Raw genomic sequence first — 23298 nt, forward strand, 5'->3', positions numbered from 1 at the left:
TCGCAGGGAGGCGGGGCCACGCCGGGGGCGGAGCCGCGCGTGGGGCTGTCTAATCCAGAGCCGGAATAGAGCGCCGCGCAGCACCCAAACAAGCCCCAGTGCGCGGCGCATGCGCGGCTGGCCCGCGGCCGTTGGGCTCTGCGGTGCCGCGTGTGGCTCCGCTGCAACGGCCGCGCCGCCGCCATCATGGTGAAGGAGCAGTTCAGGGAGACCGACGTGGCCAAGAAGATGTGAGTGGGGCGGCTCTCCCCGCGGGGCAGGGCAGGGCGTCGGGGGTGTCAGGACGCGGTTAGCGCGTCCGCGCGTGTCCGCGCCGCGGCTGTGCGCGCTCACTCGCGGGCCCTCGTGCCTTCCCGTCCCGCAGCAGCCACATCTGCTTCGGCATGAAGTCCCCGGAGGAGATGCGGCAGCAGGCGCACATCCAGGTGGTGAGCAAGAACCTGTACAGCCAGGACAACCACCACGCGCCCCTGCAGTACGGCGTGCTCGACCACCGCATGGTGAGAGCCCCTTCCCTCTGCTCCCTGTGCTAGCGCTGGGAGCTCTGCCGGAGTGCTTATGGAGAACGTGAGGGGAACGGGGGRGCTGCCGGTTCATTCTAGGAAACGCGGAAAGGGCTCTGTTTGAGGCAGGGAGGCTGTCGGGTGTGCTGAGCTGCTTGGGTGTTGCGCTGGTGGAACATGCCCTGAGTGGGCCCRAAACCTGCACTTTGATATGTGCTTTCCTCCTGGCTCCGGGTGGTCCAGGGAAACCACTCTGAGACAGTTAACAGGTGTGTTGAGCTTGGTTGTTGGCAGACCCAAGACCCATCTGCAGGGTGTCCTGCTGGGTTGCTCCTCAGTTGTAACAGCTCAAATGAGYAGAATGAGTTAATAACACTGCTTTTTCCCCAAAGTTTGGACTGAATGCAATGATACTGACATGTTGTTGATGCAGGGAGGTGGAAGAAAAGCACCCTGGGCCTGTTGTAAGCATAGCTTCTGTTGTAGACCTAACATTTTTCAGCTAGCTGTTGATCATAGGTAAAGTNTGTTGATCATAGGTAAAGTTTTTTTTTTTTTTTTTTTTTTTTTTTTTAACAATATTTTATTTTTTTCTGAAGGGAACCAGTGAAAAAGACCGTCCCTGTGAAACCTGTGGAAAAAATCTAGCTGATTGTTTGGGACATTATGGCTACATTGACCTAGAACTGCCATGCTTCCACGTTGGTTATTTCAAGGCTGTGATAGGCATCCTGCAGGTAAATGTATTTATGCTTCATTGTCAGTAGGTAATCTGTAGGACAGAAATGATCAGAAAAAAATAGAAACCTAGTAGCTCAGACTGCCAAATTAGGGTTGTACTCTAAGTTTTCTTGGTTCTTATGCATCTTAGGTATCTTCTGTATTTTAAAGTGCATTTATTTAAGTAGTGTTAATTAGGTAAGCCATGTGTGATCTTAGGTTGATCAATTTAATCTGTTATCTGTTGGTAATAGTTTGAATGAAGTGTTTGAATTGTACATCACAGTTAGGAATTTCAAGTGCATGAAAGCTGTGTTTGCCCTCTGTGGACTGTTAAGATGCTGCAGAGACTTGATTTCAGTTTGTCTCCTTGAGCAGATTATTTCCTCATTACTTGCTTCTGTGATACAGCCTATGGCATGTGGGTTGGCCTCTCCACCCAAAGTGTTTATTTCATTCAGAAAAGTACGTGCTGGTTCTACTCAAGTTCGGGCAGTACCTCTTAAGCTTATTTCTGTTGCAACTCTGCGTGTTTCTGTTAAATCATGTTTACTTAAATTTACATTTAAGATGATTTGCAAAACCTGCTGCCGTATCATGCTGTCTATGGAAGAAAGAAAACAGTTTTTGGATTACCTGAAGCGACCTGGGCTGACATACCTTCAGAAGAGAGGACTGAAAAAAAAGGTGTCCGAGAAGTGCCGAAAGAAAAATACTTGTCCTTACTGTGGTGCCTTTAATGGTGAGTGCTGATGTGAGCACACAGTGGTGTAGTGTGTAGCTGGGGTACACACTAGTGGTACCGTGGTAGCTGTGAACAGTGCTTGGCTTTACCTTGGCCTCTTGTGATAGGCATCCACATCTTGAATATCTTTGTCGGTTCCACAGTTAATGGTTATTAAGAAACAGGCAGTTGCATTTTTAATTCAGAGATTTTTCCTATCTGATGTGTGTCTATAAATGTTATGCTAGTAGCTTGTTTTATCTCATGATCACGATAGCCATTTGTGTCAATAATCAGTATTTGATTCTTGAATAGTGGCAGAAAGCCTGCTTAACATGTTTTTAAACACTGAGAGCTATTGTCTATAGTAAATAACTTAGAAACATTTGTAGCTCTTGTAAAGTTGACTGTAAATTTAGTCCTCATAATTTTATTAAATTAACTTTTATAAGTTTAAAATTTCTAGTCTTGTAGAAAGGTTAGTCCTAAAAGTGTAGCTTGGAGTTTTGATAAGGTTGAGTTTCACTGGGATTTGTTCTTCAAGTCACAGTAAAATTGTTAATGCAGTAAAATTTTTAAATAATTAGCTAATATATAAGTGCACAGCTTAGTTTTTATTGGAAGAACTTCTACATTAAAAATAAATTAAAGAAATCTCTGATGGAAGGAAAGCTGAGTGAAAGTCAAGAGTGAGAGAATCCCCTCTTTCGTATTCAGAAGGCACATTGTGATCAAGGTAGGAGTAGGAGTACAAGAGGGAAGGCCGTGGTTCTCCTCTTGTTTTATGAATTTAGGAAACCAGTTATAGCTGATGAACTTTGATTACTGTGTATATACTGCATACAAGTATATRCGGTATACAAGAAGGAGTACCGAGTTCTAGGAGAGAAATTGACTTGTTTTGTAAGTTTTTAATTTTGAAAAGCATTTGTTTGCTCACAGGAACTGTGAAGAAGTGCGGTTTATTGAAAATAATACATGAAAAATACAAGACCAATAAGAAAGTGGTAGATCCAATAGTATCCACTTTTCTCCAGTCCTTTGAAACTGCCATAGAACATAATAAAGAAGTAGAATCCTTACTGGGAAGAGCTCAGGTAAATTTTATTATCATTTACATTTCTTGCTAGTATTTGTGCATAAAATAGTACTTCTCAAAGGTGTATAATATATCTGCTTAAGCCTTGCAGTGGTCTGTCTTGTACACCAGAAAGACAAATAACAAATGAAGTTTTTTATTTGACCTTTAGAATAACACTAATTTTGCAAAAATGAGCAGCTTATGTGTCAGGATATATTAACACACTAACATTCTGTCTATTAAGAGGGGAGGTAATTTTGCAGAAGCACTAGGAACATTTGTTGCTATGCGGAAATGAATTTTGGTGTAGGAAACTTAAAAACTAGGAAGAGGAGAATAAATGCAGACCTGTAGAAACTTTACACACACTTGTAGATCTATTTTTAAGGCAGGATGATTATGGTACGCTTTTTTCTGTCCTTCAGAAGGGTTTAGTACTGAGGAGAGATGCAGATAATCAGAAAGCGCTTTGGTTTCTTTCATTTGTTAGTGTGTATGGAGCTGTGTTTCCTTCTGCTTTTTGCAAGCCAGACATATTTTAGTGTAGATAATTGGGTAGAAGAAAGTAATGTGTACCTAAAAGTTTCATAAACTACACCAGTAGCTCTACTGAGAAGTGAAGTTGTAAAAATTACTTAGAGATGTTGATTTTCTGCTAAAAGTTGGGTGTTTATAGTTTACTATAGGCATGTTGTAACTAGTTTACTGAGGTGCTTTGGGAAGTGACTATAAAAATGCTCTGATGAACTGTTTAAAAAAGAGAGTAACATAGTGAGAAGTAAACTCTGCTAATGAAAGAGGGAAAAGCAGAAGAAAAACAAGAATGGGTGAGCTGAAACATAGTTTTGTTYGTATTTGATAGGAAAACTTGAATCCATTAGTAGTGTTGAACCTCTTCAAAAGAATCCAGGCAGAAGACATCCCTCTGCTTCTGATGAATCCAGAAGCAGGGAAACCTTCAGATTTGATCCTCACACGGCTCTTAGTGCCCCCACTGTGCATCAGACCCTCTGTTGTGAGTGACCTCAAGTCTGGCACCAACGAAGATGACTTAACCATGAAACTGACCGAGATCATTTTCCTCAATGACGTAATCAAAAAGGTCAGTCTCCTTCCAGCTCTGGGATTGTCATTGGGAAAGATCTGGCTAAAACTGCTTTTTACATGTGTCTCTGCTTACCATGTAAAAAGTAGTGTATACTGCAGTGCTACGTCCTTCAAGCCTTTATTGCAACAGAGAAACTTGCTTCAAATGGAGCTGGCTTTTTTTTTTCTTTCCTTTCTCCTTCCCATGACAGTTATACTTTTTGAATGATTAAATAGGGAAAGCATTCTGTAACTTTCAAAAATTACCTTTTTGCTTACTGTTGAGCTTTCTCTTGCTACTTTTAGGCCTGCCTGTTTCTTTTGTCCTTATTTTTTTCCCTTTATTCCACAGTCTGTTATTAAGATAGGCCTTTTCTACTGCCTTTAATATTAAAATGGRTATGAAATGTTATTTAATACTGCTTTCACAAAAACAAATAGTTGTAGTCATTATCAGAAAAATTCTTTGCTAGCTTCCTACCTGATTATTTTCTAAATTGGCTGACTTACTTTGTTTAGCATAGGATATCGGGAGCCAAAACACAGATGATTATGGAAGACTGGGACTTCCTTCAGCTGCAGTGTGCCCTGTACATCAACAGTGAGCTCTCTGGGATTCCTCTCAATATGGCACCTAAAAAGTGGACTAGAGGTTTTGTTCAGAGACTGAAGGGAAAGCAAGGTTTGTCTGCAAAGTTCGCTTAAGAAATAAAGCCATCAATACAGACTATTTCAAAGCATCACTTTGTGCACCCTTTATTATGTTATGTTCCTGTGATGTGCCTTTAGAGTTGTTCTAATATGCTGTCTTAATGTGAAAGCTCTTTTTACAGAGAACATGTTAAAAATGCTTTTTGGTAAATCCATTTCAACTTGCTTGTTTTGTTAGGTCGATTTAGAGGCAATCTGTCTGGGAAGCGAGTGGATTTCTCTGGCAGAACGGTCATTTCTCCTGATCCTAATTTACGAATAGATGAAGTAGCAGTGCCTATTCATGTTGCTAAAATACTAACCTTTCCAGAAAAGGTAAGGAGTCTAGAACCAAAACATTTTTTTGTTTGTGCGTTTTTTTGTTGTTGCTGCTGCTTTGTTTTGATTTTGTTTTTTGCCAAGCATCAGTGTTCTTTTTTAAAACAACAGAAAAGGAGGGCGATAAGGAGTGGATGTGTTAGTTTTAAGTTCACTGTGCTGCTCAACAATACTTGGCTAGTTCTGTTGCTGCTAGTAGATGAAAATTGTGTCAAGTGTGTTTGACTTGTTTCTAATTTAAGTGTTTATGCAACAGGTGAACAAAGCAAATATTAGTTTTATGAGAAAACTTGTCCGAAACGGTCCCGATGTTCATCCTGGAGCCAACTTCATTCAGCAAAGGCACACTCAGATGAAAAGGTACCGTGATTACCTGAAATGATTATTTTGTTAGCTTGRTTTTGCTGCTGTGTGAAAACAGTTTTATATATAAGAATTAAAAAAATATATAAATATCCATTGTAAAAGATGTTAATGACTTCTGGACATTTTCTAATGATAGTGACCTGCGGTTAGATTGTTTTAGGAGGGGGGTATGTTGTGTTTGGTAGAGGCTAAAGTACTGTGGGTAATGTAGAAATGYGGAATGAGGTTTGAATTCTGGGAAGTACTGAGGAGCATAGTGCAGATGACTCTGCTGGATTGTTTCACTTGCTTTGTGTGCTCTCATTAGCAATTGTGGTGGACTGGGCTGGCTCAACGTGGCCGTCTCGGGTGCTGGGAGCTCGGCAGCTTGGGGTTTAGTTACGTACAGGCTTCCTGCTGGCTGCCCTTATGGAAGGGCTAATCTGTACTCAGTTGTGGATAGTGACTAGAATTGTATATTAATGATACTCCCTGTCATAGGATTATGAATTTTTATGTTTTTATGCCTAGGCTTTTTTGACTTAGAGTAATAACAATACTTTTGGTAATGAACACTGCAGATAGGTTTAAATAAACCACCAAACGGGACTGGTGTGTGGTGATGGGACGCTTTGCACGCCACTTTCATCCCCTAGTCATTGYAAAACCAATACTCCAACATTTAATGGAAGAACTTACATTATAAACACAGTTCTTTGTCTCTGTCTTTCTGATTTTATTTTTTCTGTCTCTATTGCAACGTATTACTGTAAGGTTTTTGAAATATGGGAACCGAGAAAAGATGGCCCAGGAGCTGAAGTTTGGTGATATTGTGGAGAGGCATCTCATAGATGGTGACATAGTGCTCTTCAACCGACAACCCTCTCTGCACAAGCTGAGCATCATGGCTCACATTGTAAGTGCACGCAGAGTGCTAACACATCACCTGACTCTTAGATATTTTACCTTTTCTGCTGTTCATCCCTTACACATGCAAAAATAAATAGCTTTTTCTGAAACATGGTATGAGGAGGATGATAAATRCAGTCTATTTATCATTATGCGTGATAATTGAAGTGGAACCAGCCAGCATGCATTGCTGTTAGTGGACATAATTGATCTTGATACCTTTCTTGCATAGACCTTTCATTCTGCAGAGTAGATGTGATGCCTGCCAAGCATTCTCTATTCTCTTCTTTGTGTAAGCTCTAAATAATGGAGATGAGTACTTGGATTTGTGTAATGCAACATGTTTCTGTCATTTCTTGGTTTCAGTAAATCTTTTGATCAGAAATTTTGACATAAGTCTGTAATAAAAAGACAGATTAGGAGACACTCGTGTGTGTCATGTGTGACATCGCTTTTCATTTTATTCATGTGCTTGACTGTGTGCTGTTGGTCTTTTTCTTGTTTTATAGGCTAGAGTAAAACCTCATAGGACATTCAGGTTTAATGAGTGTGTGTGTACACCATACAATGCAGATTTTGATGGAGATGAGATGAACCTTCACCTTCCTCAGACAGAAGAAGCAAAAGCAGAAGCACTTGTTCTAATGGGGGTATGGAGATCATGTTGCTATTGGGATTTGCCTAGTGGCAGATGAGCTATGTCCTGAACCTTTTATGTCACATGTAAAATTTTGAATTAGTCACTTGGTAAGGGTARTGCTAAACTGTGAAGCAGCCTAAAAAGTATGAGAAAGGGAGTTGAGAAGAAAAGTAAGGTTATTTAAAATAATATGGTAGTTCATTAGGCAAGTATTTATTATCCCTGGCAAGTACATCATTTTAGATTAGCTGAATTTCTTTAGTATCTTTCTGCATGACAAACATTAGCAGTAGTGAGCACTGCCAGAGGAGCATGGCTGTGTTTCCAGGTTCATATTTTGCCTTCCAGTCTGATATCTCAGGACTTTTGGGTTGTGAGACCAATTGGAAATGAGACAGTAATGATGTGGTGGTACTGGAGCAGTGTTGAGCAGAGAAGATGAGGCGGGAGGTTTGTATGGTGGAACTGAGACCAAGGATGGAAAGGATGGTAGATAATGAGGGATCTGATGGCTGCTGCCATTGATCTGTGATGTGGGAGTGGAGTTAGTAGCAACAATCTGACAATTTTTCCAGTATGTTGTTCCTTTAGAGCACTGTTGATTCACAAATGCAGTATCAGACTATTGAAATGTGTTATCTTTGTTTCTTATATCACGCAGACTAAAGCTAACTTGGTAACACCAAGAAATGGAGAACCTCTAATTGCTGCTATTCAGGATTTCCTTACAGGTGTGTCTGTTAGCTTCTTTTAGAGCTGTGTATTTGAACAGTTGTTTGCTTTATTTTTGTTACGTAATCACTAAGGGAATTAAAAGAAAAAATCTAGAAAGGATTTACGACTGAAGCTGTGTAATTTAGGTGGATAACTTGTATCAGAATTAAATCATTAATTATTATTTTATACAACCTAGGTGCCTATCTTCTTACACTAAAAGATACTTTTTTTGATCGAGCCAAAGCCTGTCAAATTATTGCTTCTATCCTGGTTGGTAAGGATGAAAAGATTAAAGTTCGCCTTCCGCCTCCAGCAATTCTGAAGGTGAGTCAAAGCATCTTTCTTTCTCTCATGTTACCAGAGCTTTGTCTGTTTTATGTTTTTTGACCTATGGCGATGCTTTCAACAAAGGGCATTTCAATAACAGTTCCTGTTTTCTCTGACATTTCCACTGTATCAGATGGTGTAAGGTATAAAATTCAAGAAACCAGGGCCCAAGCTACAGAGAACGAGTTGGGTGCCTGAGGCTAAACAAAGTTGGCCTTGCATGGTGAAGTCCTAAACCATCTGCTATCACCAACTAATTCCCTCAGGGTTAAAGCAGAGTATTTCTGATACCCTGCTACTGTCAAACGGATTGCCTGGCTCTTGATCATCTGTAGAGGATGTTTTATTCTTAGAAACTTCAGTTTTACGAACTGTGCAGACTAATACGAGGCCAAATGGAGAAGCTACATTTTTCCATGAGTGCCCTGAAACGATGCGTTCTAATGCTGGACGCTTCTAAATTTCAGTATTCCAGCCTTAAAAGATGTCCTGTCTGTGAAATAATATTTTAACTAGTCTAGGAATCTAAAATTTGAAGAGGATGAGAGCTACGTAATTTTTGTTAAATGATACTTCAGTATATAAAAGTTGAGTTCTGAAAACAAAATTTAAAGGAGTTTTATCACAAAACCTTGAACCCTAATTTTTTTCTTTTTGTTTTCTTAAGCCTGTAACACTGTGGACAGGAAAACAGGTTTTCAGCCTTATCCTCAAGCCCAGTGATGACTGTCCTGTAAAAGCCAATCTGCGAACCAAGGGCAAACAATATTGTGGCAAAGGAGAAGACCTGTGTTTCAATGATTCTTGTGAGTGACACTTCATCAGCTTTGTTTTACAACTCTGCAAATAATCTGTAGAGATGGAGTTTGCTGCTACTGAGCTGTGGTGGAGCTGAAGGAGTGTTTTATATAAGTAATCTTGAAATGAAAACTGAAATTATGCATTTGTTCAAAAGGTTGGAGTCATACTGAACATCAAAGGAGAGACCTGAAGGCTTTCTTGTAAAAAAGGTTCTTTTAAATGATGCTAGGTTTGTAGTGATGCTAATGCGGTATTTGAAAGCAAAAAAGACAAGAAAAGCAAAGAAACTTGAAGTAGCTGTGCAGAGGGTAAATGGGAAGATGTAGTATCTCACGTGGAAGTAGTGATGCTGAAGTTGGAAGATAGACAGCGAAAGGAATCGAGCTCTGAAGGCGAGATGGGAATTTCTAAGAGGTCAAACCAACTGCATCCGTTCAGTTAGGGAGTCACAGTGGTAGCAGAGAAGCAAAGGCAGAAATTAGCAGGGCTTTGCTGGTGAATAATTTAGTTCATGTGGTAACACTTGCCTGATCAGGCAATTTTAGTAGGGTCTTCACTGCTCAGAAGTGTAAGTTAAGGAACCTAAGGAGGAACCATGGATGTACATGGCAGTGCAGGTATTATATAATACCAAACATTCCTTCTTGCACTTCTACAAATACAGTAAATATATACCTTTGAACTTCATTATTTTCATGAACACAGCTGTTATTTAAAGTACTTGAAGTACTATTTAAAAAAATGAGTTATTTTATTTGTTTCTAGATGTCACAATTCAAAACAGTGAGTTAATGAGTGGCAGCATGGATAAGGGAACTTTAGGATCAGGATCCAAGAACAACATATTCTACATCCTGCTGAGAGACTGGGGTCAAGTAGAAGCTGCAGACGCCATGTCACGACTAGCCAGGCTTGCTCCTGTCTATCTTTGTAAGTAGTGAGGAAATACATYTCTTTGCCAAACAGCATTTTATGCCTAAAACAAGATTTCCTATTTGTGTTTTCTCTGTATGGTACTGACTTAGCAGACTCATTTTTCTATTTTCATATAGCTAACCGTGGCTTTTCGATTGGAATTGGTGATGTTACCCCTGGACAGGGCCTGCTAAAAGCTAAGTACGAGCTGCTGAATGCTGGCTACAAGAAATGTGATGAGTACATTGAAGCTCTGAACACTGGCAAGCTGCAGCAGCAACCTGGCTGTACTGCAGAAGAGACACTAGAGGTAAAACTTGAAATAAAATAAATGTATATTTGGAGACTTGATGAGTACATTGCTGTTGTATGCTGAAGCTTTAAAACTTGAGTTACTAACGTCCTTACATACTCAGTTTGACTTGTTTGAGGTTGTCTAGGCTTAATGTTGAGTTGCCTGTGTGAATGGATTARGGCCATTTGGGGTTGCTCTTGTAGCTCGTCTTGATTATTATAYGAATAGTAATAAACACTGAATGACTTGTGTGATCCTCCCACCCTGCTAGAAGTATTGGGGTAGCACKCAAGATAGGACAAATACACAGGCTAAGCAGAATGGAGTTCATGTTATATTTACCAGTATTGGCTAAGTTAATAATCAAAGGCAACACCACTGATTCTAATCCACCAATAATTAATTATTGCACTTATCCACTCATTTCAAATTGGTACTCTCTGTTTGAAACCAGAGTCTTAGAATCTTTCTCTTCCTTTTCTCGGTGTATGTATTTTTGATATAGTTGTGAAGCTCTTAACACTTGGGGATATTATCTCTGCAAAGTATGTCCAAAATTTCTTTYTGTGGTTGACTTAAGCTGACTAACAGCTTAATTTGTTGGTTGGTATAACTAGCTTAAGCTGGTGATGCTACSAAAAGAGGCTGTCATGCTTCTGGTACTCCCATCTTCTAGCAAGCTGCAGTTATGTGAGAGTTTTATTTAGTTTTACTGAAAACAAACATTCTTTTTATTCCCCTTTTAATTCCCAATAAACTACTGAAGGTATCTGTAGTGAGTGACAGAGTACTGTTGGTGTATGATATTTCTAACCCATGATTTTTTTCTAATTCTTATATTCCAGGCCTTAATCCTTAAAGAACTCTCTGTTATCAGAGATCACGCTGGCAGTGCCTGTCTCAGGGAGCTGGACAAGAGCAACAGTCCCCTGATCATGGCTCTCTGTGGTTCTAAAGGTAGGACTCGCGRAGCTTTGGAATTTATTTGCTGACTACGTCACTGTTGTTGTCACTGCTTGTCCTCTCTCTATAACCTGTTTTATACAGGCTCTCAAATGTCCATGTGTTGAGTTTGTCCTATGTGTCTGACATGGTTCTTTTCGGTAAGTATTATGTGGGTTATGGTTAATTGAAATCATACTGACCTGTTGTGGGAATATTTAGACTTATGGTACAAGATAGAAAGCATCTTTTTGTTCTAGATGTTCTTAAGATGCTTTCTTTAAAATCAGTAAAAAGATTTCAGTAAAAGTAGGTCCTCAGGTGGATTTTTTAAGTCAGAAGTCAATATCACACAAAAAATCAACTGGAAATGATACCTTAAGAGTTGGAGATATTTTTCAATCCTTGGCTTCTAAAGGACCATCTGTGTAGTAGATATTTGTTTTACACTCAAATTCTTGTCTGAGGTTTCTTTTGATTTTGTGTTGAATTAGAAGAAATCGTTTTAATTGCTCTGCCTTTCCTCCTCTGTATCTAATGAATTGTGGAAAGCCTTAGGATGGGGCTTTTGTATTTCTGAAGGAATAAAGAATTTCAAAGCTAAACACTAGATTTTCCTATAAGTGTAGACACCTGAGTCATTAAAGGAGCACAGATCTGCTCATTTGTGAGTGATTTTGGGTGCTTTGTTGGCTTTCTTGGCAGGTTCTTTCATTAACATATCGCAGATGATTGCCTGTGTGGGTCAGCAGGCTATCAGTGGGTCACGAGTTCCTGACGGGTTTGAGAACAGATCCTTGCCTCACTTTGAAAAACATTCTAAGGTAAATGTGTGTGCTTGCAGCATTTTGTACAGGAAGTAAAATAGGTTGTTAAAACCATTTTAAGAGGGACCCATGATAGTGTGGGCTCATTGTATAGTGAAGGACAAGCAACATATCCAATGCGTGTGAAGTGTTTTGAATATAGAGAAGTTAAATCATAACGTAACTTGGGAAACTCTTGACAGGGATTTCAAGTTTTTATTCAGAACTGAAGTAAACACTGAACTTCACAAAGCAATTTTCTCAGCTCGTGCCAAGCTTTATTGAATTATGCATACGTCAGCTGAYGTTCCCTAATAGTTTAGGCAAACTTATAATACATACTTTTCTGTTWTGTGTATATAGAATATGCACTGTATTTGGATCTTTATTAAATTATTTTTTCTACGACTTTTCTATGCAGCTTCCAGCAGCAAAGGGCTTTGTTGCTAATAGCTTCTATTCTGGGTTGACTCCTACTGAATTTTTCTTCCATACAATGGCTGGTCGAGAAGGTCTGGTTGATACAGCTGTTAAAACTGCTGAAACTGGATATATGCAGGTACCTGTCAATGAAATGAGAGTATTAGCAATTTTGCGAAAGGAGACTATTCGTCATTGTGCCTTTTTTGTTGTTGTTCTGGTTGTTGTTTCTTTCTTTTTTTTTTTTCCTTCTGTCGTCTGTATGAGGAATATGAAGTATGTGTGGCTGTTGGCTGTGTACGTCAAGTCCGCTAAAATCCTATAATATATGAATTAAATGGTTTTTTTTTTGTGCCTTTGTGCCTGCTAATGATGACATTCAATTTATTTTCAAATTTAAGTCCAGTTACTTGAGGTGTAGGAAATCCTAATAAATAGCTATTTTGAAAAAACCTCTTTAACTTCCTCATTTCCCACCCCGTTGTGTGGGGTTTTTTTTTTTTTTTTTCCTCCTCTTTCCCATCAGAGGCGACTGGTCAAGTCACTTGAAGATCTTTGTTCTCAATACGATTTAACAGTCAGAAGCTCTACTGGTGACATTATTCAGTTTATTTATGGGGGAGATGGCCTGGATCCTGCAGCAATGGAGGGGAAGGATGAACCACTGGAGTTCARGCGAGTTCTAGACAACATCAGAGTAAGTATCACTGAAGTTTTTACCACAGGTATTCCCTTAAATGGAGATTTAGATGCATATTTCTTACATGAAATATTCTTTTTTTCTCTCTAAGGCTGTATATCCATGCCGGAATGAACCAGCCCTTAGTAAAAATGAACTGGTATTAACATCMGAGTCCATCATGAAGAAGAATGAATTTCTTTGCTGYCGAGACAGTTTTCTGCAGGTAATATCATTTACCTGCGTGATAAACCTTTTCACTTCCTTTTCACACTAGGATTATCCTTCCCTTGAGTTTTGTCATCTTGCAGTTGAAATTGTGCAAGTCATTTGTTGAGAGGAGCACTGAGTTAGCAGCCACACCTATAGCTTCTTTAGGAAATGGTAGTTAAAAACTGTAGAATGAGCCTGCCTGTGGACCTTGATGACACTTTTGATTTCTAATAGTGCTGACAAGGCTGTGAATTCGGTCATCTGCTTTTGAAGAGTTGGCTTGCTTAGGACATGAGTGCTTCAGAGCAGGTGATGAAATCAGTAKAAGCAATAAGTATAAGCAATTCAATTGCTAGGGCTGAGTTGAGAAGTCTTTTTTCAATGCTAGAAATGTTTTGTAAATCTTAACTTTGCTGGAGGAAAGATGCAATACAGTATCAAAGCGTAGTGGTAAAATTCTTTTTTAAAGTTGTATCAGTAAACTCTGAATAAATGCTGTTCACTTCACAGGCATAGATATAGCCATGTAGCTACATCATCCTATCAGTAATCATTTGTATTTCTGAATTTTTAAGCTTCAGCTGTTGTTTCATTTTCTTTTTCCTTTTCTTTTTTCTTTTCATCCTTGAAGACGTTAACTGAGACAGGTTATGAAAAATATAATGAGGTAATTGTAGCATGTGTGTGCACTGTGTGGGCATAAATGTTAGTGCTGCTTAGCTAAAGATGCTTGTATAGTGCCCCAGTAAGTGATTAGAATATACACGTGCCTGCTTGTTAAACTCTAATCTTGATGTTCACAACATGATGGCAATTTGACCAAATTCATTTTCAATGGTTAAAGCCATGACACATGAATTAATTCCTGCAATTAAGTTTCAAGATTTGATAGCTATTCAAGCTTTGATGGGATACATAATTTCTTTTCCTTTCTGAAACTTGTCCTTTCAAAGTCCAGGGGTATTAGTACATTTTTTTCCTGATGTTTTTCTATCGCTTTGACTTTTCCCTTCCAGAACAGATCTTGCTTACTGTTGTTACCTTACTAGGAATTTACTTGAGTGGGTTGATCACTGTGGTGCAGAGTGTGTCTAACCAGGGAGCCTCTTTSAAGCAGACTGGCCTTTGGTCTGCCCGTAGTCTGCCCTCAAGCAGGGAAGTTCAGCTGCTGCAACCAGCACCTTGCTGCCTGATGCAGCTCTGAGCAGGGCTCGGGGTGTCAGCCCAGGTGGGTTAGAGCTGGATTCTTGGTGCTCCACAGGGGCAAGTTGTGCCCTCGATTGCTGTGCTGGGAAACAGGGCAAACTCCTGGGCAACTGGGCTTTCTACCCTGGCCCCTCTTTTGGCTTCATGTTGGCCATGTAGGAGTTGACAAGGTCCGTGTTGAGCCTGAATTKACCAAGTCGGGTCCGTGCCTCGTTAAGCAGGCTCGGGTGGAAGGGCTTAAGGTGTCAGGACTGCATGAAAGAAGCTGTTTCCTCAGCTAGCTCTGTGCTTGGGGAGGAGTGCTGCGCTCCAGAAGAAAACTCCTTGGAAAGGCTCAGCAAGGACCAGCTACAGTGTGTAACATAAATGAATAGTTTTGATAGTCTCCTGGGCTGCCAAAGACAAAAATAAATAGTTGTTCGTAACATTGTTCCTATGCTTCCTAAGTCATTGTTATTGAGGACTTTCTACGTATATGATAACTTCTTTTGATTTGTGGTTGATTGTTGTTGATGCTCTTTTTATTTTTCATGATTATTGCTGTCCCAGATGATATCTGAGTAGACAAAAACATAAAATAACATCTTTTCCTTGGGAAAGAGTTCAAGTTGCGACATTTCTGTTTTGCTCTCTTTTCCCATACAAGAAGCATCTTTCCAGATGAAATTGCTTTTAAGCTTTTCTTCTRTTGCTTTGTTTTGTTTTGTTTTTCCCTTGACTGGATGCTCTGAATGATCTTCCGCAAGCCATGCAATACTCCTTTTGGTTTGCTCCACAAGTAGTAGAAAGACTAATTCTTSATATGACCTTATGGAAAATAAAGAAAATTATTTATTATATCAGATACCTAAGAGTGAAAATATCTTCCCAGTGACAGAACAGCTCATCTGTAAATGCCTGAGTTACTGCAGGGCAAAAGAGGCACAAATGTACAAAAGCAKTCTGTCCTCATCTGAGAGGGAAACAGCTTGAAGCCTTCATGACACTAGCACCCGCTTCCCATCATTTTTTTCATTAGGGTTTTGTTCTGGTCTTCATGGAGAATAATAAGCTGTCTGAAAACATCTTGAACAGTGGAAAGGGCATCACTGTTGTGAGAATCTGAGGCTTCTCTCAAAAGGTAGTAGAACAGTAYTTAGATAATAACCTAGAATGGAATTCTCCCAATCCAGACACTCAGGTGGTGCTGCAGGTACCTCTGGGTGCCCAGCTGTGTGCTGGCGGGCAGGAGTCCAGCACTGAGCAAAGTGGTTCTTCATAGCAACTCTGGTGTTCAGGCAGGCCTCACGGGGTGGCAAGGGGTGTAAGTGCACTCTAAAAATCCAAGCATTCACTGCTCCTCAGACATGCTCTAAAATCATTGCTGAAGTAGACAGGAGTTATTTACTTTTGCTTTTTCCTTGGTTTTGTTTTGGATAGCCCATGTTGTGGTAGTGACTTGTATTGAATCCCATTTTAGAGGAAAATCACTCATAAGCCTCGTATTTTGTGATCTCTAGAGTAACGTATCTGTCTCTGAAGCATAGCATAATGCCTGAATGAAGTTTCATAGACATGTTGAATATTTTTTATGAAAGTATTATTTCAATTTTCATTTCRGTAAAGGCTTTCCGAATTCTTTTTGGGTAAACCTGATAAGAGCGGCTGGTTGATGCACTAGCACATGTTAAATGCATTATTTACTTTACATACTTCTCTACTGACACAGTCTTTTCACTTTGCCTTATTTTCAATACTGAGGAGTGRGTGAGAAAGTGTTGATATGCCCAGGGAATAAGTGTTATTGAGATTCCTTTTTTTCTTCCTAGGAATTTTGAGGTGAGATAGTCAGAATAATGTCAGTGAGTGGTGATTAGAAAAAAATGATCTACCCAAGTCAGATCTTAATGTTTTCAGTGTATGCTCAGGAAGGATGCTTGTATGCTTCTAGGCAGAAGAGACGTTTTTTTTTCTATCTCCTCCAAACAATGATACTAATCTGTGGCTACACAGGATGGAATGTGATTTACTAAATTATAGTTTGTGTGTCCAAGATTTGATATCTCTAGATATTAATCCTTTATTTTGTAAGCATATCTTTTATAGCTGTAAGCAAGTTACTGTCAGAATTTGCAATGTAAGCTGAGCCCTGTTTTATTCAATTTTAGGAAATYAAAAAATTCATCAAAGGTGTTTCTGAAAAGATAAAGAAAACAAGGGACAAGTATGGCATTAATGACAATGGCACAACYGAGGTAACTTGTCTCATGGGGTAATAATGCAGCTCTTGTAGATTTTCATAAGCTACTGCATTTTCAGTTTTTGTTTCTTTCCAGCCACGAGTTTTGTATCAGTTGGATAGGATTACTCCCACCCAGCTTGAGAAGTTTCTGGAGACTTGTAGGGACAAGTATATGCGGTAAGTGCTTGGCCTGCTGCTTGCGCAGGCCTGCTTTTTGCCACTTGGTTTGCAGTTCAGCAGTAACTTAAAGCCAGGTGTTTTACTGTCTTGTTTCTTTTGTTTTTTTTCTCTTCCTCTCTTTCTCTGAACACTGATTCAGTAAAAATAATTAATAGGAAACAATTTACCCCAAAGATGTAAAAATGGCAAGACAGAGGTAGAAGAAGGATTAAAACACGTTGCCTTCTGCAGGTGGGAATGGCATGGAGCTAAGYGTAGTATGAGCATTCGAAGGGTTTGACCGAGCTGAGGTTTTCACCTTTCTTTTGAGTCCTAATCAGAGGTTTTTATTACAAGACTTGTTACAACTTTGGTTGGGTTCCTTGTGTATTTTAGAAAAAAAAAAGTTTTATTTTTCTTAAAACTGTCGTTCAGGGAGACAAGATACCTCCAAATAACAGTACAAACAATAATCTTCAATAAGATTGTTTTGCAGCCAGGCAATTTMATCAGATGTTACAAGCGAAATACTATTAAATAGCATTTTTAGGTGGTAAGAGCCCATCAAGGAAAATGCAAGATGATGCTATAGATTAGATTGATCTAGTAAGCAGGCTTGTCCTGCAASTTCTTCAAGTTGCTTGCTCTAGAGGAGATGATTATTTGTGCTCTCTGCAAGTTGAAGAGTGTTAATTCCAGGATGGGAACAAAATTTTAGTGAAAGATGAGAATTTTCCCCCCAGTGTYTCCTTTTCGGACTACTTAGTGAGATGGTCTTTGTCTTCTGTACTGTGAAGACAGTCACTTCTCAAAGCCTGTAGGATTTGTAAAGGATCAAATAAAAAATGGCCCCATTATGTACATAGTTAGGAACAAGTGGGTCATCAATACAGGCTTTTGGATAAGCTAAAAACAATGAAGCATTAATATCTGGATTTTGATCGCATTTAACAAGTTAGGCTCACACTARCTTAAAAGGATTAAAGCTCTCCTCTCCTAAAAGTTTGAATGGGAGTTGTGAAAACATCAGAGTATTCAATTCAGAGTACTCGGAGTATTCAGTTTCCTRATTGGTGAATTCTGAATTTCCTAATTCATTTTTAGGAGGAGGAAAGTACGTTCTGTTTACAGATGTTTTACCAGCGCGTTGTCTCACCTTGCRCAAGATCAATGTTTTTGTCTTTGCCTGATTAGGATTTTATACCTTGTTGAATTCYCTGTCTCTTCCTGTGGCTGATATGAGCATTTTCTTTTCAGGGCCCAGATGGAGCCTGGTTCTGCAGTAGGAGCTCTTTGTGCACAAAGTATTGGTGAGCCTGGCACACAAATGACTCTGAAGACTTTTCATTTTGCTGGTGTTGCATCAATGAATATTACTCTGGGAGTGCCAAGAATCAAAGAAATCATTAATGCTTCAAAGGCAATTAGGTACTAATAATATCTWTTTATTTGCTTTAGTGAAACCTGAGTGATTAGCTGTCAATATGTAGACTGAATAGTATGTTGAATTGAAATGGAATGTATAGTATATGTATATGGAAATGAAATGTTATGTACACACGTCAGTATGTATATACGATATCATAAGATATATATCAATATATGTGTACTGATATCAGTAATAAGTRGAAGCAGCATAGAATCTATTACATACCCAAACAAGAACAATACATTTTCTGTCCAAGGAAATGATGAATTAGAGCTAGTTATATTTAAAAAAAAAAAAAAAAAAAGGATTTTTTTAATATAATTTGTTTTTTCTAGATGATAATCTAGCTTAGCACTTTCACACCTCTGTTTTTTTAATGTGTGTTTATTCTCTATAGCACACCTATTATAACAGCGCAGCTGGACAAAGATGATGATCCTGACTTTGCCCGTCTAGTTAAAGGAAGAATTGAGAAAACTTTATTAGGAGAGGTAGGAAAAAAATGTAATATCGATAATGCCTTAAATGTCTTAATTGTTCTTTTAGACTATTGTTCTAGGACATTTTAGCCATTCTCCCAGGCTAACTATTTCATTATTATCTCTTAAAGATTTCAGAATATATTGAAGAAGTGTTTCTGCCTGATGATTGTTTCATTCTGGTCAAGCTCTCATTGGAACGCATTAGACTACTGAGATTAGAGGTGAGTTGTTCAGGTTGTATTCATGATGTGCTTAGSGAAATTTTGATTCATTTTCAGAAGCAGAAATCAGACTATTGGAAGAGAAAAGTAGAAAGTGAATGAAGCAGATCCTAGGCTACAGTGCACCTAGGTTGCTGGTTTTTGGGTTTTTTTTTTTTTTTTTTTTGTCCTCTTCTGAAATGGATAGTTTTTGCTCTGTTTGGAAATGAGAACAAATTATTTCTTGGTGTCTTCCTAAATATAAGGAAGATGCAGGTGTGTATGTACCCTCATACTTGACAGTATTTCACATAAAGTTTGGCAGATGATTAGTTTACAAGTTATTTTTTCTACATTTCACTTTTTGATTCAGAGCGGAAATCTGTGTCATTGTGAGCAAATTTAAATGTTTTGAGAGAGATGCTAATGTTTGGCTGCTTTTTTTTTTCGTTTGTTTTTCTTTTCCCTGCAGGTGAATGCCGAGACTGTGCGTTACTCAATTTGTGTATCTAAACTCAGAGTGAAACCTGGAGATGTTGCTGTSCATGGCGAGGCAGTTGTTTGTGTGACCCCTCGTGAAAATAGCAAGAGTTCAATGTATTACGTTTTGCAGTCCCTAAAGGAGGAACTGCCAAAGGTAAAAGTCAAGTCTTGTGTTTTGGGAGATAATCATTAATAATAATTTGGCACTTTGCAGTGGGAAGATAGAGTATTTCTTGTCAGTATTTACAGTAGAGACAATCTGAATCCAGAACTACGATGGGGTTGCCACTGCTTGACTGCCTAAACTTAGTCCACATTAGTAATCTTCATAAGTAAAATTCAAGTCTTGATATCTTCCCTGCAGTGCTCGCCACCACATTCTTAACACAGTTCTTGTAACAGCAGGAAATAGTTGCATCCTCCAGCTCTGTCGAAAGGTGGACCACATCACAGTATCTGGCCTATGTTGTGGCTGGTGTGAGAAGATGGTTTGCTTGGCGTTTTAAAAATGACAGTCACTGAACCTTGCTATTGACAGGGTGCCTTTTTAGTTATGTGGATGCACCATTCAGATACTCTGATGAGAATTTGAGGATTTTAATGTTAAATTCAGGTAGTGAGTAAGGCTAATGGTGTCAAGTGAGCATCAAATGAGCACAAATGTATTTAAGAGGGCAACATCTAGTTTTCTGTTTATTTTAAGGCATCACCTAGAGACTGGAGCTTCTAAATAAGTCTGAATGCTGACAGGATGTACTTTATTTTCTCTATACCGCATCACTGTACAAATCAAGCTTAATCAGGCTTTTGTTTTCTGAAGGTGGTTGTGCAAGGCATACCAGAGGTTTCTCGAGCTGTCATTCATATTGATGAGCAAAGTGGTAAGGAAAAATACAAACTTCTTGTTGAAGGTGATAACTTGAGAGCAGTTATGGCTACTCATGGAGTGAAAGGAACCAAGACATCCTCTAACAACACTTATGAGGTAATGTTCAAATTGGTACTGTATGTTGTTYGTTAGGTGTTTTTTCTCCTTGTACTGTCTTTATTACAAGTGCTTGTTTGTGTTCACAGGTTGCAATTGATAGTTAATTATACCTGATTTCACTAAYGGTTGTCATAATGTATTAATACAAGAGAACAATTCTGCTGGCAGCACTGATCCAAAAATGTTTTTGGAATACAAAATGGTTGCAACAGCAACTGTGTTCTTCTAACATTGACTCAGAAATGTATTTGCTCCAAGCATTTGGTTAGTTGTTAATCCAACAAATCTCGTTTCTCTAGGTGGAGAAGACATTAGGAATTGAAGCTGCTCGGACCACCATTATCAATGAGATTCAATATACAATGGTGAACCATGGTATGAGCATCGATAGGAGACATGTTATGCTGCTCTCTGATCTAATGACATACAAGGTTTGGACCAGTCTATTCAATTTATCATACAGTGTTTGGGAAGAATATAGGGATCACCTAGGAAGATGGAAAGCAGTTATGGGTTGATAGTACTYGGGTTCAACTATAGTTTGGACAGCAGTGTTTTACTATCTAAATACTAGTGCTTATATTCCAAACAAAATGGTTGACTAATCTAGTTCTTGAATGGGTCTTTTTTGATAGTTAAAAATAAATAAATAAAATAAAAAATAAAAATAAATAAATAAAAATAAAATAAAAAAAGATCTAGGGAGTAGTGTATCATAATTTTACCATGAAAACACAAAGCCTAAAGCCAATGGGATGAAGTCAATGTAGGGGTAACCACACATGCAGCCTAAGGCAGCCTAAGGCTTGAGGTGCAGGAAGCCTCCTGCACTGTAGTTCACAGCAGCTGTGCTGTGTACGAGGGGCAAAGGATCCAGGCTTTGCAAATAGCACCAGGTGGCAAGTTGAACAGGGGCTTGTTCATTCAAGGCAATAGTTGCTCTTTAGGGATGGTTGCTTCCCTTACCATCCCATCTGTTAGCTGTAGTTGAATAGATAGTTGAATACATGTTGCCTAGTCAAGTTAGCTTTTCTGCTTTTGCATGCCAGAGTGCAAGGGTTKAATTTGGGCAAAATGAACTAAGGAAGCGTGGTTTCCCTAAGCCCCAGCAGCCCCTCGGACTGGTTGTGCTGAGCTGCTGCACTGTGGTGGACAAGGGCAGCAGGGTGCAAGGTTTTATACTCGTGACGTTTCAGTGTTTTATGTTTTGGTTGTGCTTCTGATTTGTGCCTCAAAGCTCATGGCCTCTTATAATCAGAAAGTTTGGTAGTGACAGACAGAAGCAGAAATAGACCAAGTCTTTATCAAGACAAAAGCAGTAGCTTTAGTTAAGTGCTTTTATAGCTCTGCTCTTGAGACACAATAAAAGTCTGTAGCTAAGCAAGTGMTTTATGATGGTGTGTTTGCTCTCATGTCCGTGTGTCCTTCATTCMTTCCAATATTTTTGTTTCAAAACATAAGTTTCTTTAACAGCTTGTAATGGGTTCTGTAGTTCACAAATGATTTCTCCTGTTCTGCATAAATGTTGATGACTAGCAAAATAGTAATCTTCAGGATATTTAGTTCTGAAGCAGGATATTTTATATTCTGTACTATAAYGTAGATAGTCACTTCTTACCTACTGTTCTTGTATCATGACATTGTTAGAGTAAATATTACGTTTCTGATATTGTTTTGTTTGTTTAGCAAGAGGAACTGACTTTCAGCCACTGTTAAGACAGTCTTTCTCTGGGTTTCTCCACCAATCAAGGGTGAAGTGCTGGGCATTACGAGATTCGGACTGGCAAAAATGAAGGAGAGYGTCTTGATGCTGGCTTCTTTTGAAAAGACTGCAGATCATCTCTTTGATGCTGCCTACTTTGGACAGAAGGATTCTGTTTGTGGTAGGTACTGCAAATTGCATCGCAGTCTGTAGTCCTTATTGAACATGAAAACTCTTCTGAACCCTTTGTCAAACTTTCTGTTCAACTCGTGTGTCAAAAACGTAAAGACTGAGGCTGATAAGTGTGTCTTAATCGTAGAAGTTTATTAGATGTTCCTGTAAGTATTGCCTTTCACTGACAATCTGAGATCTTCAAGTCAGATATGAGCAAGTGTCTTATATTTCTTAAGGTAGACTTTCACCTCTTAAATAGGTGAAATGCCAGATGTTCCTATTTTATTTATTTATTTGTTTTCCCCAGGTGTTTCCGAGTGCATCATCATGGGAATCCCAATGAATATTGGAACAGGACTTTTCAAGCTGCTGCACAAAGCAGACAAAGAATCAGTCCCTCCTAGGAGGCCTCTGATATTTGATAATAACGAGTTTCATATTCCCATCGTTACATAGCAGTGGGGCAAAGTACAGAGGGCAAAGCGAAGAACAGCAAGAAAACAACTAATTTAAATTAATATTTTCAGTTCTATGTCTCTCAAAATAAGTGAAATGATAAATGAAATGACGTGAGTAGAAGTGCCCCGTTGTTAACTGCCTATTGCTTGTACAGACAGCAAGGAGGGGCTTCTCTGCACCAGAGAGGAGAAAGCAAGTTCAAGTGGAGTGCAAGTGGTTTAGAAGCATGGTTCTGTGCTGGAGTTTTCCATGCTACAAATAATAAATCAGCAGTATGCCTTGAGAAGAATAAAACTTGGTCACTTTAAAATTTTTCCCGGGGTAGTGGGTGCTGGTTTTTATAGAAGCTGTGTTTCCTCATGATCAAGTCAAGCTTTCAAATTGGCATGTGCTTTTCAGTGATTAATGAAGAAAATACAGTATCCATGTTGCAACATCAGAGATGGGGTTTTTTACAAGTGAGAAGTGTCTACCTTACATTAGCACTATCGGGAGTGTCAGTAAAACTAGATTATGCCCAAATAAGACTGTTCAAGTTGGAGGATGCTAAGAGCTTTGTACAGTCCTACTTAGGAAAAAGGAAAACCCAAGTCATTTACCTTGTTAGGATACCTTGCATGAACCAGAGAAGTAACTTTAASAT

At 39.0% G+C, this 23298-nt stretch overlaps 1 protein-coding gene across 1 annotated transcript; it reads left to right on the forward strand.

The window, feature by feature from the left end:
- The first annotated feature begins 147 nt into the window (after nt 1–147).
- POLR3A (RNA polymerase III subunit A) lies at nt 148–22972 on the forward strand. The gene is made up of 31 exons (XM_026036582.1): nt 148–230; nt 365–500; nt 1103–1240; nt 1794–1965; nt 2890–3044; nt 3891–4130; nt 4634–4796; nt 5004–5140; nt 5400–5503; nt 6263–6404; nt 6907–7047; nt 7699–7768; nt 7951–8078; nt 8749–8887; nt 9648–9812; nt 9935–10107; nt 10938–11049; nt 11740–11858; nt 12262–12399; nt 12787–12957; nt 13052–13165; nt 16506–16592; nt 16674–16756; nt 17996–18166; nt 18565–18658; nt 18778–18870; nt 19322–19486; nt 20153–20317; nt 20620–20751; nt 22071–22203; nt 22504–22972. The coding sequence occupies exons 1-31, from the start codon at nt 187–189 to the stop codon at nt 22650–22652; spliced, it is 4173 nt and encodes a 1390-aa protein (XP_025892367.1). The 5' UTR covers nt 148–186; the 3' UTR covers nt 22653–22972.
- Nucleotides 22973–23298: the final 326 nt, after the last annotated feature.

The sequence above is a fragment of the Nothoprocta perdicaria genome, unplaced genomic scaffold, assembly GCF_003342845.1.
Source record: "Nothoprocta perdicaria isolate Ctin4 unplaced genomic scaffold, notPer1 scaffold_180, whole genome shotgun sequence".
Lineage (NCBI taxonomy): Eukaryota > Metazoa > Chordata > Aves > Tinamiformes > Tinamidae > Nothoprocta > Nothoprocta perdicaria.